General features: G+C 54.4%; 1 protein-coding gene across 1 annotated transcript in view; it reads right to left on the bottom strand.

The window, feature by feature from the left end:
* Positions 1–6,230, bottom strand: part of RXRA (retinoid X receptor alpha) — a 38,743-nt gene extending 32,513 nt beyond the window's left edge. The window contains 1 exon segment of the mRNA XM_078382707.1: positions 6,073–6,230. Within this exon segment, the coding sequence (XP_078238833.1) occupies positions 6,073–6,103 (31 nt within the window). The 5' untranslated portion in view covers positions 6,104–6,230.
* Between the last annotated feature and the right edge of the window lie 11,753 nt (positions 6,231–17,983).

The following is a 17,983-nucleotide window of genomic DNA, read 5'->3' as shown; positions in this document are numbered from 1 at the left end:
CACAAGTTAGATTTTGGTTTTTTCGGTTTTTACATTTTAAAAGCAACAAATGATTTAACACAGATTTTTTTTTCCCCTGTAGAAACTGCCCAGAAATTAGTCATTTTTGAGTGCGTGCAAAATCTGTTCCATCTCTTGTTCTAAAGCCATCGCTTTAGAAGTTCATCAGAACAGACATTTTCAAAGAAGGAGGACCTTCGGGCTGCGGTGGGCAACCTCATTCTTCATGCAGACCAAGAAGAATGCAAGACAGAAACAAGACAGAGATCTGTATTGGCCTGAGAGCGGAAACCTCTCTCTCGATGGCAGAAAGCATCCGTTTGGATCAAGACCCACGGACCCAGAGGTAATGCTATTAAGAAGTCTGACGTTGGTGCTTCAGCCACTTGGCCTCTGATCCGGTTGGCCGAACAGTGCAGGGAAACTTCTTCCGAATCTCTCTTGGCCTCCTCCGCTTCCAATTAAAACCCAAAGCAGAGCACTGAAGGAACACAACTGGGCCAAACAACATTAACACTTCAGCCCGGGATGGAAAGATGAATTAACATGATTTCAAGGAGAAGTTTGCTCCTTCGCAGCTGCCCTTCAGAGACTCAGCTTTCTCTTGCCTTCTTGGCTGGAGTCTCCGTTGCAACAAAAGGGAGGTAAAGAAAATCTTGAACCATTTTGGTTTCTTCATGACAGACATTAAAGAGAGGCGATTCTTCTGTAAACATGATTTTTCGCCTTCCTCTTCTTGTTATTCAACTGCAATCATGCTTCAGCACTTTCTTCTTTCACCTTCCTCAGGAGCTGCTTCAAAGCCACTGATGCTTTCTGCCAGCAAGAGGGTGTCATCTGCATATCTTCAATCTCTGAAGTTTCTCCTTCTTCCTCTGAATCTAATCTGTGCTGTATGTTCTGCATAGATAGTGAACGGATAAGGGGACAACAACTTTGCCTAAAGAAAACCACATGTACAGTCATTCTGATCCACATTTTTGCAACAAACACATGGCTGGCTTCAAAGAGTTCTATGAATTGCTCCTTTCTGAAGCCACAGTCGCCAACAATATTGGGCTGTGTGTTACAGGTATTTTCCACCCTTGGGTTCCTCTGAAAATCCTCAGAGCTGAACAACGGAAAAGGAGCCAACCCTCGGAATCGGCGAATCAACAAATGATGCGAGGAAAATCTTTTCCTCTTCCCAAATTCTGAGGCTTCGAGAAGCTGCCTCTCCCAAGTCTTTGCAACGAGCACTCTCTTTGCACGCTTTTCTCCCTCGCACTTAAATGCAGGCCTCTCGCACAGAGCGGATTTCATTCACGGAGGACCTGAGCAAACAGGGACGCAACATGCTTCTAGCCCTCAAGGCTGCCAGGAGATGCTTTAGAAGAGAATGCAGAACATGCCGGGAATCTCAAAAGCCAGGGTCCTTTTGGGACACAGAACTTGGCAGGCCCCCGCCCTTTTTTGGTTACCATACGATACAAGATGCCGCTTAAAATCCATCATTCTAATTGTTGTGGCTTCTGTGGTTCTCCCAGGAAGTCAAGCAGAAGGGGGGAAAAAACCCAAGCTACAAGGAAATTAATGTTCTTAGCAAAGGAAGGATGAAGAGCAGAAGTGGCAAAGGAGTAAAATACAGGTCGGGCTCAACTTAGAAAAGCCCCCCTGGGTGGTCTTTCCTCTGAGATGGAGGCAGAAGGATCCACGCTTAAAAAAAAAAGGCAGCAGCAAAGAGTACAACCCACTAGGGGAATATTAATTGAGGGGGGGGGAGAAAATCACATGATCATTGGTTACTGCAGGGTGGGAGCGGCTGAAGGAGGCGATTTACACCATTTGTAACAGACAGAATCTGTCCTCTGGGGATTCCCTTTATTCCCCTCGGTGGAAAGCAGAAAAGTCTTGTTTCATCCGTCTGCCCTGCTCTTTTATTTGCTAAAGTCATGAAAACTGTGCAAAGAGACGGAAATACAGAGAGAGAGAGAGAGAGAGAGAGAGAGAGAGAGAGAGAGAGAGAGAGAGAGAGAGAGAGAGAGAGACTTCACTTACTGGAATCCCTGATCCATCAAACCACAAACCATTAATAAAGGTTTGGAACCACAGCTGCTGTGGGTCAGAAAACCATTCCTCTTCCCAAACCCTTACCCCCCCAACCCAGTCGCCCCCCCCCCACTCCTTCCCACATCCTGGAGCTAAAAATAAGCCACAGGACCAGCCCTTCCCCCCCACCCCCACCCCCCAATAAGACCAGTACGCTCTCACCAAGGGACATTCAAAAGTTTGCTTCCTTGACTTTTTTTTTTTTTTACCCCTCCTGCCAGAGGATGGCAAGGAACACAAGGACCTACAGCTGCAAAATAAAAGGCGGAGGACCGAAAGAGGGGTTGGACCCAGAGGGTTGGTTTGTGGTTTTGAAATGCTGGGAGAATTCCCACTAGCAAGGTCCGCCTTAGGTATCAGCTTATTCTTGATCAAAAAGCAGAATCTGGAGCAAAATCTATCTCTTTTTTTAAAAGCAAGTTTCTGGTCCTCAACATTTTGCAGAAAAGCTCCAACAGTGCAGGAGTTGGTGCAGATGTGGAGAAGTCAATGAACCCTTTGCACACCCCACCCTAACAGATTCATAGCTGGGGGGGCAGTGCCTCCCCAGTGCACAAAAACCGGCGCCTCGTTAAGAAAACTGAGCCAGTGGAGGAACGAATGAGAAAGGGGACCTGAAGGCAAAAGCTGGGTCTGCTTTGCTTGAGGATGAAAACGACAAGGCCGGTCCCTGCAGAGAAGCCACACATGTGTTTTGTTTATTGGGGCCTTTCCTTTTCAAAATAAACAGAAGCTGTTTTTGATTAAATTGCATGTTATCACAACTTCCTTCATTATCGTCCTCGGAAGGGAAGCCTGGGGAATGTCTTAATCAAGCCGACAAGAGTTCCTTCCCAGTGCTTTCAGATGGTGGCTAATATATGCTCATCACAACCCCTCCCGCCGAGCCCCCTTCTGCTCCAGACCCGCGGAGGCGTAGAGCGGAAAGGGACACCAAGGGGTCATCTAGCCTAACCCCGTCCAACCCCTGGTCCCCACACACAACGAACCACAAAAGTCTGGAGTGGCAAAATGAAAAAGCATCTTCTCAACGCATGGAGGCAATTAGTTAAAAAAAATGCATGGAATAAAAAGGCATATTAAAAGCCACAAGAAGCATTTTTTAAATAAAACTGATCTGAAATGTGAAATAAACCAGAGGTCACAACACGGACTTTCAGATTACAAAGGATCCAGGCATCACCCCTTCAAGGTGAGTAAGGATGGATGAAAATGAGCTCCCCTTAGGATGACATCAACACACACACACACACACACACCTACCTACCTACCTACCTACCTACCTACCTACCTACCTACCTACCTACCTACCTACCTACCTACCTACCTACCTACCTACCTACCTACCACATTCAATGGACAAAAACCCTAAGCAGCGCCAAAGGGCCTTCAATGCCATCAAGCACAACAAAATCCATTTTTTAAAAAAACTCCATTTAAAAAAAAAAAAAGCCGCCAGCTCGGCCCCTCTCCACTGAACTCTGCCAGGAAAGAAAAGGGAAAACCCTTTTTTAAAACCCTTCGAGAGCTCCTCGCCCGCCTCTCCTCCTCCCCAGCTGGGGCGACATGTTTGAGCAGGTCTCCCCGATGGCTCACGAGCCAGGTATGCGCTCTTGATGCCCTGCAAGGCTCAGAACAAGAAACGGCAGGATTGCTCAGAGGAGAGCCAGCCGGCCTTCCCGTGGGTGTGCGAGGCGTTTGCCGGCGGGGGGGAATGAGGGAAGGTGCGCCGTGCAAGCTGCTCCTGCTTTTGAGGAGGACCTGGCGGTGGTGCTTGGATGAAGAGTGTTAGTTATTCCGCAAGCACAGCAGCCACCCTCACATCTAGGAAAGAAGGCTCACTCCACAGACAAATGCTACAAAGTGAACTGGCATAAGCGACGGGTGGGTGACGATGGCATATATTAATCGTAGAATGGCAGAGCTGGAAGGGGCCCTGTGGGATCGCCCAGTCCAGCTCCAGGAGGCTGTCAGTGGGGGGGGGGGGATTTGAACCCCCAACCTCTGGCTAGCCAGAGGCCCAGACCAAACCAACTAAGACGAGCAGTCAGGACCCGAACGGTCCAGAAACACAACGATGACCAGGGACCTCGCCCTCCGATGCCCCAGTCATCATTCTGAATCCCACCCCACCTTCACCCCTTCTGATATGCAGTTTGTCTCTCTGTGTGGCAGGGGGGGGATGCGGGTGGCACCTTCCTGGCAGTGGCCAGTCATGGGAGTGAAGGCTTGAAAGCAAATGCAGAGGGGGGGGCACCCCTCCCTCCTGGACTGCAGTTCGTCCCTCCATCCAGAACGGAGGGGGTGGGCACGGACGGGCATGGGGCGGCATTTGAAAGATAGCAGGAAGCCCAGCTCCCAAATGCCCCAAGATGAATTTCCTTCCGGCCCAGAAAAGGCCTTCCTGTTTATCAGCAGAGCCACAAAGGGGAATTTGGAGGAAAGAGGCGGGGTGGCCATTGGGGGGGGGCACAGCCGAGCTGAATCTGGAAGAGAAGCAAGAGGGAAGGCTTCAGTCAACTCCTGGACCTTAAATCTGCCCCTCTTGCCCACGAAACCAGCACCCCACCCCCACCCCGTCACACAGTTCACCGGGGGGGGGGGGGAGGGTGTCTTGTGGCCTCCTGCTGCCTGTCCCAAGGTTTGGGGGTTTTTTAAAATAAAATTTCCCCCTGTTCCTTTACCAAAAATGTATACAAAAAGGATAAGCTGAGTAAAAACCAAGCAGATCTTGTTAAGGAGCGAATCGTACCACCTCTTGTGCTGCACCGGTGCCACTTCTGCCTGCAGCTTGCGTGTATATCCACACGCACTCACCCACGGACACACCTGACAAACCGCACCGACTGTGGAGTCCCGCTTTGCCCTTCCGTTGCCCAGTCATGCAGGGCGGGTGGCGGTGGGGGTCCGACTCAAGTCAACCTCGGCTGCTAGGCATCGTTCCCCTTCGGGGATTCTGGGGTCCAGCAAGGTCTCGAGGTTTGATTGTGCCCTGAATGCGAATCCTGCACACTGGACACCCTTGGTTGACCTGAGCACCCACAGGGAAGGGTCATCGTTCACGAGGAACACCCCTTTCCCCCTCCCGGAAACCCAGCCCCTCTCTTGGCAAAGGGGCTTCTCTTACATCAGTCCTGCAGAGAGGCAGCCCCTGGCCCAGGAAGGGGGGGGAGTCACCCCACGGCAGGCGGGCGGGCGGGCGGGCAGGATTGCTCTTAAGAGCTTACAGCCTCCTGCTGGCTGTCCCTCTCGGGCAACAGATGCTCTCCTCTTAACCTCCCTCTTGATCAGATGAGCCCCAGCTGTATCGGGATCAAGCGTGTGCCCTGGCTGGCATCCCGGCTGCCTTTTCCGGGTCCAGCGCCAGCCACATCGCTTCTGATCACAGACAGCAGCTGCCCGCCAGCTCAAGAGGGGACGGCGGGCAGAGGCGGGCAAAGCCCACGGCCGCCCTTCCAGCACAGGCAGCTCAAGCCTTCTGCCCCCACCGCATCCTGGCTGGGACAACGTTAAGGAGTTGGTCCCTTCGCCCAAGGGAGAAGGGGGAGAGAAAGAGGCTCCTCCTCAAGGCGACTCAGAAAAACCAGGAGCCCGATCCACAGAGGATGAGCGCGCCGATGAAATCGTGAGAACTAGGTAGCTCAGAGGAGCTTCCACCTCCAAGAGGAGGCTACCCCTCTTTGGTGGGAGACCGAGGGAAGCAGAGGCAGCGGCTTTTCTGCTTGGCCAGGGTCAGGCAAAGCCCTTGATCTCCTTGGTCCAAAAGGAAGCCTGACGCTGGCCTTCTCAATCCGCAGACCATCCTTCCTCCTGCACGTCCGACTGTGCTGGGAATGAGAGGGGCTGGCCAGGCGGCCTTTGTTCCACCGTGAGTGGGTGTCCGAGGGGAGACGGCCAGATCTACCCCTCTCCTTACATCCCATTTCTGAAAGGAATTCTCCCCCCCCCCATCAACCCCAGCCAAGCCCTCAGCCATTTCCTCACCTGCAACCATCCTCCTGGAAATGACGCTCATCCTGCAGCAGCCAGCATCCTCAGCAGCCCAAAAAGCCACCCCTTCCCCGGCACCTTCAGCGAACAGGAGAAACCTTTTGGCTAGCTCCCCGCAGAAAACGGCAGCATCACATGCTGAAGAACGGCCTTCAAAGCCCCCCCCCGGTGCGTCCAGCCAACAAGGAAGTCTCTCCGGCCCGACACAACCCCCCCAACCCCCATTAATCCCCCTTATCGCCTCCTGACCCACATTTATCCAAAGACTAATAATCGTTTTTAGGATCAGAAACGGCCTCCGCCCGCTTCCCAGATGGCCCCTTGCCGGTCGAGGCTTTGAGCCGGGATAAGTCTCACCTGGTGGCCCCTTCCAAGGGACCTCAACGGTCCTCCTAATCTTTCGGCAGTTCAAAAGTAATAATCTCATGAAGGCTGTCACACGGTAATTGCCTCTCTGGGCAGGGAGGGGTTAATTAAGGGGGGCAGGCATCCACCCACCAAGCGAAAATGCAAGACCAGCTGAGTCACATCATGGAACATGGAGCGTCCCTCGGAAAAGCAGCGGGAAGCTAAGGCAATCCTCCGACTTTTACGGCAGGAGAGCCTTTCCCGCTGATCCACAGCTGCGCCCAGAGAAGCAAAGAGACGGGCCAGAAGGGTGCAGTTCAATAAGGCCAATGTCATTGCTATAATGTGGCTGCTCTTCAGGGCAGACGACAGAGACCCAGCATGGTCTCCCCCGGGCAAAGGTATCAGACAACGGTGCATCTCTTTATCCGTACGCAGAGTATATCGCATGATTAAAAAATCAATTAGATTCAGATGACAGAGGAATGAAATTAGGTGGAAAAAAAGCATTCGTAATTTAAGTTATGCAGACAATACCATTTCACTGGCAGAAAGCAGCAACGACTTTTTTGCTGTAAGAGACGCAACACAGCCGCCCGCAGCCCAGAAATCTCTCCAAACAGGAAAGGCACCTGAGACGATTCCCTTGTACATTTTTGCCCTTTTGGGGGGCCTGAAGGCTAGTTTAGAGTGATGCTTGCTCTTCTGCAGCGTTTGCCCTGCAAAGGAAGGAGAGCCTAAAACAAGCGGCGCAATCTCTGGCTTGGCCACACATTTTTTGCAGCCATGATTTAGCTTCAAATTCCAGCCGTGCAAACTCTACCCACTGTGTCAAAGCTGGGGGAGGGAGGAAGCCGCCCCACGGATGTGGCAAGGGCGGGAAGGCCCCTGGCTACCTCTGCATGTTCCTTCACTACATGGAAAGGATCACATGAACCCTAGAACTAGGTTTCCCAGAGCACTCCTCCGTCACTGGGGGCCGATGTTGGAAATAAGAATCCTTCTTTCACTTGCCAGCCTTCAGGGCCATTTCTTTCTTTTCTTTTTTAAATTCAACATACAAAAAACAAAAATAGAGCAAGAAAAAAGAGAATAATAAAAAAGACCATTTCTAACCTGATTCTCTCTCACACACATGCACAGAGACCCCCCCCCCAAAAAAAAACCTCTCCTATGTCTGCAAGGTCTAATAATACTCTACAGAAGAAGCATTTACATCCAGCAAGTCCTAATTGATACACAATTTAGCTCCCACCTTTCATAAGCTTGTTAAAGGCAGTTCTCAGCAAAAAAGGAGGCTGAATAATACATTAAAAGTAACATGAAGGCAGCCTAAGACGTAATTAAAATTGACCACGTTGTGTGCCATGAAACATGAATTCATACAAGTAGCCTCTCCTCATCCTTCCATTGCTCCCCAATCTCTCTCTCTCTCTCTCTCTCTCTCTCACACACACACACACACACACACACACCATTTCCTGAGTGGAAATGAGATGGAGGGGAACAGTCGCACTGTTCGGGCAGAGGAATTGGAAGAGCGGCTGGAGACGGACGCAGGGCCTGCCCGGACCCTTCCTTCTGGATGCAGAGCAGCATTTCTCCAACGGTTCCGAGATTTCCGGGTCCTCCCAAGGACAGGGACCGTAGGCTGCTGACCCCTGGCGGTGCCCCACAACCCAGCCTGAGATGGAGGCGCAACGGGGAGAAGGAGAAGCCGGGGGGATCCCCGTGGCCGCCAGCCGGGCCCAGGGGAAACGAGGGAAGAGCTCGGCCAGCCCTGTGGGGCCTCTCGCTGCTCCTACAGATCCAAGGGGGTACCGGGGTCTCTGTGGGGCCCTACTGTGCACGCTCTCAACCAGACCCCGTTGGGGGCCATGCCGGTGGCCTTCTGAGCCAATCCAGCCAGAGAGAGGAGGCCGGCTTTTCCGACCACAGGCTCCTCTAAGCAAGCTCCCGGCGCTGACTAGAAACCCGTCTCTGAGTTCTTGTGAAACCACCGCAAGCCACCGGCTCCTTTGCAGCCCCGCCACTTCCTTCCTGGAGGGGTCTTGCATGGGCTCTCGCCTCAGCCCGCCAACCCCAAACACCCCGGGGCCCTTGAGGCGCCGAGAAGCCGCTTCTGGCCACGCGTGGCCAGAAAGAGCCGTCTTTCCGACAGCGGGGAGCCTCCGGGCCCCTGGACCCCATCCGAGGGGCTGGGAGCCACCTCTCCCTCGCCGGGTTCGGTGGGGCTCAGTCGCTGGTCCGGTTCGGGCGAGCCGAGTAACTGGGAAAGTTACTGTGGTCTAAAAAGAAGTGTGTTCGCCTGACTCATCCCAAGGCTTGCGAGGAATTTTGAATGTTTGTCATTTTGTTAAATTAATTTAACGCATTTGATTATGTCAGGGTTGTTTCTGTCCGTGTTATTGTCTGTGAATGGCCCTGAGTCACCACCGGTTCCATGGGCGGCATAGAAATCAAACCAACCAACCAACCAATAAATGCCCAAGTCCTCTTTTTTTTCTCATCCTCAACCTTTCTCTCTGTAGAGCGAGATTACATGGCAACAAATGAAATCAATACAGTAACTGTTTCTCTCCTCCTTTCTTTAAGGAAGGTCCTGCCCCCGTATTTGGGGAGCCGCTCCTTGCTTTGACACTTTGCAGGTTTGGGGTGACTTTTTGTTTTGTTTTGAAATTAGAATTTTTAAGAGAAAGGCATAAAACGGGGGGGGGGGGGAATACCAGTCTTTTACACTGACTTCAAAAGTAACATTTGCCTAGAAAAATCCTGGGGGGGGGGGAGGCAAGGGCCAGCGTTTGGCCCTCGGTTCTGGCAGCCCCTGGGGGGGGTGACTCCAGAGGGGAGAGGAGGAGACAGAAATGGAAGACCCCATCGTGGGCTTTCCTTATCCTCTCCCCCCAGCTCTACAAAAGGGACACACACAGAGAGGAGGGGGTCTAGCTGAGGGGTATTAGGGAGGCCAGCGGGGGGGGGGGTTGCGTGTCAGGCTCCCCCGCACCCCCTGACACGCCTTGCCCGTGCCCAGAGTTTCAGCCCCATCGCCAGCAACAGCCTCAGGAGGAGGACGGAGCGACCGCCTGCGGGACTGGTCTCCGGCCTCGGGCGCAGGGAGACCGGCGAGGGGAACACAGGCGCACAAAGGGCCCGCTGTCTTTCTCTTCCCCCCCCCCCCCCGCCGCCGCCCCGCCGCCCGGACCGAGGAGACTCTGAGTCACCGGCGCGCCAGGCAACAAGGGCCGCTGAGTCATTCCGACGAGGACGGGGCCCCGCTCCTCCTCGCCGCCGCCGCCGCCGCCCGTTTCAGGGCCACGGAAACCTTCTCTCGCCTCCAAGCAAGGCCCGGTTGGGCTTTGGGGCTCGGCTATCCTTCCTCCTCCTCCTCCTCCTCCTCCTCCTCCTCCTCTTCCCACCCTCAGCCAACGGTGGCGTCTCACAGGTTTTCCTTACGTCGGAAGCCACCTGAAAGCCGCCCCCGCCGCGGAGCAGCCCGGGTCCCGGGGAGCCACCCGCTGGACGGCTCGGCGGGGCTGCTTGAGCGTTTGGGGCGGAGACGGGGAGCCGAGGGTTCTAGTCCTCGTGGAGGCAAAGGCAGGCGCGCCAACCGGCGCTCCTAAAAGCAGAGGAGGTGCTTTTCTGTGTGGCTTCGGCGGCCCCGCCGCGCTCCTCCGCTGTTCCTCACCGCCGAGCGCGCACACGGCCCCGGGTGCCCAAGGGAGGCGAAAAAGCAGAATCAGCCGCACTTCTGTGTTCCTTCTGCCAAATCCGGGGGGGGGGGGCGGTAAGGGGGTGTTGACACTTGGAAGCGAAGCGAAGCGGCCGGCGTGCTTTTCCGCAGGCTTTCCCTCCCCGAAAGCTTCTACTTTCGGCACCTCTGCCCCGGGAGGGAGGGGGTTCCCCTCGCGCCCCCCTTCCTCCTCCTCCTCCTCCTCCACGGCAGCAGGAAAAGCACACAATGTGACTGTCAAGGCATCCAAGGCCCCCTCCTTCCCAAAACGAGGAGGGGGCGGCCCCTTTCCCAGGAGGTCCCGCTCCCACACAAACGCACCAGGCTCACAAGCCCCCCCCCCCGTGTTAAGCCGCAGAGGACCCTTGAACACCGCACACGCTCCCCGAAGGTGCGCAAACCCCGTCCGTCCCTTGCTCTGGGCGGCCTAGGGAGGCACAGAGGGCAGCGCCGCCGCCGCCCCCCCCCGGGAAGCCCCCCCGCGGCAGAGGCTCACAGGAGAGGAGCCGCCGCCGCCGCCGCCCCCGACTCCACTCCCTCTGCGGTTCCCTTCCAAAGGTCCCCTCCCCACTTTCTCTCGAAAGAAGTTTGGGCTTCGGTTGGGTTAGGAAACGAAGGGTCGGGAGAGATCCTGCCCCCCCGTCCCCACCCCCCAACTTCACTCGTTGTTGGCGGCGGGGGGGGGCAAGGCAAGGCAGCTCCCTTCAGAAGGGTGGTCCTGGAAGCTGGCCTATAAATAAAGAGATTTGGGGGGGGGGGAGGACCGCTGTATATGCCATTAAAACGCACGGACAGCCGGGTTCGGCAGCAGGATCCCCTGGAAACCCCCGCCCCCAACCCTTCAGCTGGCAGTTTCTCTGGCCCCCTTCAGTGTCGTGTTTTTTCAAGCGGGTCCTCTCCATCTGAGCAAAAGTCTGCCAAGCCCCGACTCCTGCAAACTCTCACGTGGTGGCTGCTGGTTTGGTTTTCTCTCTTTTCTTTTGCATGAACGTCGTTCGCCTTCCAGCCCATGCCTCTGATCGTTTGTGTGTGATCTTTCTTTCTTTCTTTCTTTCTTTCTTTCTTTCTTTCTTTCTTTCTTTCTTTCTTTCTTTCTTTCTTTCTTTCTTTCTTTCTTCCTCCTCCTCCTCCTCCTCCTCCTCCTCCTTCTTCTCCTCTCCTGACTTTGGCATCCACCCCTTTTCTCTCTCATTTTCATTTTTTGCTGCTGCCGTTCGGTTTTTTTTATTTTCCAGAGGTCCCCCGTTGGCGCGCCTGCTGTTCTCTGCGATCAGTTTTCACTGGAATTTTATCATGTTTTGGTTCGTCCGGCTGTGATGGTTGGCAGGTCCTTGGGGTCCCCGGGAAAACAAAGAGGGGGCTCGCTCCCCCTCCCCCACCCTAACTATTTGAATTATCTTAAGGCGCACAAAGAGACACACACGGTGTGCGCAAATCCCCGCTAACAGACACCCCCACCCACGGCAGCTCCCCCTTCCCGGCAAAACCTCTCCGCGTACTGTCACATTCTTTGGGCGACCAACTGTGGAAACGGGCCACCCATTAAAGCCTAATCTGTCCAGTTTATCATTGCGTGCTTCAGTACATATATATATATATATATATATATAGGGGACATCTACGGGCACTTGCTTCTGAGCAGCGATGGGTAGAATTGGCCTGGGAGTTTTACTGCCAGGCAGTGCGGCGGGGTGTAATTTCAGACACACAGAGAGAGAGACGCACAAAGGAAAGCTAAACATGCAACACAAATTCTCTAGGAGGAGCCCACCCCCTCCCACCCCCCGCACCCCACCCCCGCAGGCTGCTGGATGCAAGAAGGTGGTCCAAACCCTGGCAGCTCTGCTGGGCGTGATGCAGCCTGCAAGAGGCAAGGGCTGACTTCTTCCCAACCTCCCTCAATAGTCAGGCAGAGAAAAGGGGGGGCGGGGGGAGAGAGAGAGGAAATTCCAGATTGCCGGAAGGGCGACGAGGCAGGACCAAGGAGACAATGAACTTTGGAGTGCCTCCGCTTGCAGAGAGAGAGCGGAAACCAGATCACGAGAACGGCCGGACTCTGATCTCTGGGTAGGACGGGGGCGCCTGCTCTCCCACGCGGAGCGACGCCTGCCTCTGGTGCATGCGCAATCTGGACGCAGAGCCTCCCTTTCCCACCGACCGAAAAGCCAAGCGTCAAACCAGCCACCCTAGTCTCTGGCCCTGGGGTTACTCAGATCTGGGCACCAAGGAGGGGGGGTGGGATCCTCCCAGCAGTAGCCTGAGCTCAGACTGGGAGAAACTGGGAAGCTGACCGGCTTGGTGCTCGCCTGGCCATGCAAGGTCCGAAGGGCCAAGCCAGAGAGTTCCTGCTGCCTGCCAGTCACAGCCCCCCCCACCGTGGCCCCCTGCTGCCCCTTCCTCTGGCACAGAGGAACCCTCTGGATCCCCGTGAGGCCCAGGTTCAAGTCACAGACCTCAGTGATGACAAGCCTCTCTTTGCAAAAGAAACAAGGGCTTCTCAGAGCACGACAGACATGAGTAAGCTGGTTTTCCCAGCAGTCTGGGGGACCACCTTGCTCCCCAAGAACTCAAAGTTCAGCACAACTAAATCTTGAGAATGGGACTCCCTGACTCCAGTGCTCCAAGGAGAAAAACCTGTGGGAGCTGTGTATAAGGCGACGGACAGAGCAAACGCAGGAGGACAGGCTGGCTGTTTGGAAAGACACAAGCAAACCATCTCCTGCTTCTCATTTTTGAAACTCCACGTGATTAGGCAGCAGGAACTATAGTCTGGAGCTTAGCTCTACCCTTTGCACAATTTAAGCAACCAGGCAAAAAAAAAAAAAACAATTGCTCAGAAATGCAAAAATGCTTGTTCAAACCACATGACAAGTAACAAAGTTCTGGTTAAGCAAGGATTTACACCCCTCATCATGGCATAAGCTCTCCCAGGCTCTGGGGATCCCCGCTTGGTCCGAGTCAAGGCATAAAGGTTCTTCACGTGTTCTATTTCTGGTTCTCTCACAACTGTTACAAACAGCAGGACGGCTCCCCTTCCTCCTGACCGTTGGGAATCCTCACGCAGCTCAGGAAAGCAAACCAGGCTCGCTAAGACCTCTGGTGAAATGCCACTGTGACACAAAGGTCTAGGGTGGGGTGGCCGGCCCCCTCCCCATCGCTGGTCCTGATCTACTTGCCCAAAAACTTTTGGACCAAGGCGGCTTGTGTTTTTGGAAACCCGATGGAACGCCAGCTCTCCTCTTTGCTTCTACGCCTTACAAGCCACTCCGTGCCACCAGCCCCCCTGCCCTGCCCTGCCCAAACTAACTGGTCTGGAGCCATCAGACCGACTGCTCAAGAGGTCTGGAGTGGGGAGACTGGCTTCACTGTCACCGGGCCATCCCAGTATCGCTCAGACAACGGCCTCCTCTAATTAGGGTCCCATGCAGGAGCAATCCAGAAGGGACCCTGTTCCACTCCGGGCCCCCAGGCAGGGCCATCCAGGAAGGGTAGGAGCGAAGCCAAGGAATCTTTTGGGGTGGGTGGGCGGACGGGTGGGGGCATTTCACATTTTCCAGCTCCCCTTCACTGACCAGGGAACTCCCCGTTGGGACAAATGTGCAGTTTTTAAAGGGAAAAAATGTAAGTACGGAGGCGTTTGCTAGTATCTTGCTTCTTGTACTGGGTCATTTTAAAAAATAATCTTGTACATGTCCTGAACCCATCCTAGAAGCCCTGGGGAGATAACGAGTGGGCGCAGAAATGTAATTAATTAAGTTGTTTAAGGAGTGAGCTGTCCCTCACCCCCACTGCCAGTCTACACAGACACACACACACACACACACACACACACACACACACACACACACACTCCCAGGCTTTCTCTTCCCAGAGGGCTCAGGGGGGAATGCGTGCCAGCCAGCCCTCTTCGCCCTCGCTGCCGACACCCGGAGGTAACGTGTTCCAGATGTGGGTCACGGGAAGACAGAAGCATTGCTGTTCCCTCTGAGGAAGCTGGAAAAGGTTTCGAGATAATGTGGAATTCCTAAATTAGAGCCAGCTGCCTGGCTGGGGATGGGCGGGCAGGCGGACGGACGGGCGGACACGGGACACAAATGGACAGACCCAGTTGGTGCAAGTCAGCGAGCGCGGAGGATGCATAAAGGCGGCCATTTTCCCAGAGGGGAAAGAGACGCCCAAGCAACGGCCAGGCCTGGGCCCCTACCCCACAGCCCATCTCTCTTTCTCTCTCCGTCTCTCGGACGGATCTTGAGAAAGTTGGTTCCTTGGCATGCAAGCTTTCTGTGCACCAGAGTGAGTGTTTTGCCACGTATCAGAAATCCGTGGAAACAGGAACGGGGCTAAATAATTTCCCTCGCCATTAGGGAGGGTGCTCTAAAGGGCAGCCCACGACCCGAGAACCACAACTGCTTCGTTGGTGGCCATGACAGCATTTGTCCTGGAAACCCCCCCCCCAACCCCGCTCCCGCTTCTCTGTCCCAGCAGATCAGGACATAAAGGGCAAGAAGTAACAAAACTGCACAGTGTTTTTCGAATTTCATGGCTTTTAAACACCCTGCCTTTTAACCCCTATATTTATGTTAGGACTTTTGAACAACAATTTGGAACACAGCAAGAAGCAAACTTCCTTAAGAGTATGTTTGCTTACTAACAAGTAAGATTAACACAGTATTTAAGGAGGGAAAAATATACCTTTCAGGGCCTCCCTCCCAGACACTCCTAGTTATTTCGCCCCCCCCCCCAAGTAGGAAAACATTATAACAAATAACGTTGAAACAAATGCAATAATAAAGGCAAGAGTCCGGATAAAGTTTTCTACACGCACAAGGCCGTTCACAGAAACACCGTTCACAATTTCTGCCCGTCCTGTGACCGATGGCTCCGTCAACTACACCGCCAGGGGAAGGTCTCAGGCCCTGCGGCTGGGAAAACAGCGGGCCCCCACTGGCACGAGAACAGCCCATGCGAACGAATCACGAATAGGAACACGATTCCAGCCGATCTGTGAGGTTACTTGCTCTCCTGGGTAATGAGTTCCTCGGGGGGGGGGGGGGGGACACACCCAGCTGTGGTGTAATGGATAGAGTGACAGACTCGGACTCTGGAGAGCAGGGTTCGAATTCCCACTCAGTCATGGACACTCGCTGGGGGAGTGGAACCGGTCAGACCGCTCCTTAAATGTTTCACCTTGAAAGCCCTCTTAGGGTTGCTATTTCGGTTCTGACTTGGCAACAACGCACACACACACACACACATACACACAATGTCCAGCATGTTGCTTGGTTGAGTAAGACTTCCAGTCCCGGGCATGGAGGGCAGGCCCTCCTTGGCTATCCCTCTGGATGTCTGGCCCTCAAAGTTCTGCCCCACTTTGGAAACACGCCAAGCGGTTCAACCACGTCTGAGCCCGAGCCACTTCTGGAAAGCCTCAGGTGCCTCTGTTTCAAGATACGGTCAGGTCTCTCTCTCTCTCTCACACACACACACACACACACACGCACAGAGAGAGAGAGAGAGAGAGAGAGAGAGAGAGAGAGAGAGAGAGAGAGAGAGAGAGAGAGAGAGAGCAGCACAAGGTCTAAATATTAAATGGGGGAGAAGAAAGGGGGACTTAGACCTCCCGCCTCCATGACATAAGCGAACAAGGATGAATGGGCACCGCAGGACACCCGGGGGTCTCCTGCCCAAGAGAGAAATGTCACTGCACAGAAGGCGGGCAGGTTTCCCAAGGCCTATGGGCTCTGGAAGCCACCGTGGGCTCTGGATTCAAGGCAGGATTGATGCGCTCCCAAAAGGGTCTGGCAGGTACTGGAGGGGGAGGACCCCAAATCAATGGTGAGCAACAGATGCACTTATAATTAAAACTACGCTGAAACGTTGAAAAGAAAGACGCCAGGAGGACCCAACCTCTCTCTGGAGACAGACATTCTCTACGAACCCTTTCCGAGAGATGCGGTCCTGGCAAGGCAAGTCCTCAGCCCTTCCATGACAAGACACACCGGATAGGGGCACTCCTAGTTCAATGCCACTGATGCTCTCTTCCCATCGACACAAGGTGCTGCCAGACTGTCAGGTCGTTTACTCCCACAGCAAAAACAAACAAAAAAAAAAACGCCCACAAAAAAACAAAAAACAAACCCTTAGCCGAGCTACCAACAGGGTTTAATAGCAGAGTTCCAGCTGGAGACCAGAATTTCTGGCAAAGGGGCCACGGAGACTCGCCAAAAGGCTAGACTGGCTTCATTAGCCTTTAACCCGTCTGGAGAAGGGATTGCCCAAGGGGTCCTTTGGGGGTCGGGAGGGTGAGGGGAGGGTGAGCCGGCCGTGGCCAAGGAGGCCCTCGCAACCGGCATGTCAGGTCCAATTGCCCTGGCCTTCAGGAACAGCGTCTCAGAAGGGTTCGCCTCCCCAGGCTCGCTGGGCAAAGGGGGGGGGCTTGCTTCCTTCCACCAACAGCCAGGTCGGGACGGAAAGGGAGCCTCTTCCTAATAGGCTCTGAAGGTTGAAAAGGGCACCGAGAGCAGACGTGGCAGGTGGATCACAGGGCACGCCGGGATGGCCACGGGGCAGAAAAGCAACGCGGTGGGGAGAGGAGAGGAAGGAAGGAAAGGCCTCTCCAGACTGGCTCCATTCTCTCCAGCCCTGAGAGGAAGGAGGAAGGGGAGCTATACAGATACACAGTATATATTAAAACAAAGGCATGGATGGGCTGGACCCCCGTTTGGGCTTCTCATGGCGGCTTCGGCCTCTGTGGAGCCAACAAACAGGCTCCCAAGACTGTGAAGGCAGAAAAGAGGTGGTTATTTCTTCCGCAGTGACAACGACCAAGTCAGGAAACCCACTCCAGGATCTCTCTTCCAAAAGGAAGGAAATCCCAGCGTATATTCATGAGCCCCCAAAGGAGGCAGGGCTGGTTTAAGATGCTGATCACCGCAAGGCGGATCACCTTCACCAACGCAAAAAGGGCTCTCAAAGGTGAGGGTCAGGAGACCCACACCTCCTCTTTGGAAAGCTCACTGGCTTCTCTCGGGAAGAGGAAAGAGAAAGAGGAAGCCAGTTCCCCTTTCCAGGGTCCAGCCGGCCGTGGGTGGGAGACGGATGCCCGAGAGCACTCTTTGTCTGGCACACAACTGTAGCCCCCAAAGGGACCCTGAGGATCATCTAGACTGACTCCCCGGGGCTGCAGGAAATCCACCGTGAAAGGATCCTTTGACAGAGGGGCTTTCCAACCTCAACTAAAAAAACTTCTGCCCCTCCAGAAGTTTCTACCTTGCAGGGGGGTTCTCTAGCAGACATTCCGGTGCTCCTTGGCAGCCATCATATGCACACACACACAGAGAGAGAGAGACTCTGAAAACCAGCATCCCCAACAGAACCAAGAAACTCTCCTTTGAGATCCGCCTGGAGTCCACAACCCAAGAGGCAGTCCTTCCCACGCTGGCCCTTCCGAACCCAAGATCTCCACCTCGAGACCCATCATCATGTCTCAATCCAGGCTCTCTGGAGTGTCCGCGGGGCCAAGAGAAGGCAAACCAAGACAGGCGAACAAACCCACATTTCCTTCTGCCCAAGCGCAGACCGAGAGAGGGGAGAAGGGGATAAAAGGAGGGTCTGCCCTGGCCCATCGGCTCAACAACAGGACCAAAGACATTGGGGGGTCCCGATGGGCACGAAACCTCAGGGAGAAGGGAGGGAGAGCCCCCCCCGACCTTCTGAGCAGCCCCCCCAAGGGAAGCGCACCAGCAGCCCGGCTGGGCCAATGCACGCTCGTCCGCCTTGCGCCCCGCTTCCCAAGTTCCTTTCCAAAGTGTGCCTCCGGGCAGAAGC

Source organism: Pogona vitticeps, chromosome ZW-PAR, assembly GCF_051106095.1.
Source record: "Pogona vitticeps strain Pit_001003342236 chromosome ZW-PAR, PviZW2.1, whole genome shotgun sequence".
Classification (NCBI taxonomy): Eukaryota; Metazoa; Chordata; class Lepidosauria; order Squamata; family Agamidae; genus Pogona; species Pogona vitticeps.
Note: the sequence above shows the minus strand (reverse complement) of the source record. Positions and strands in the feature narration are given on the sequence as shown.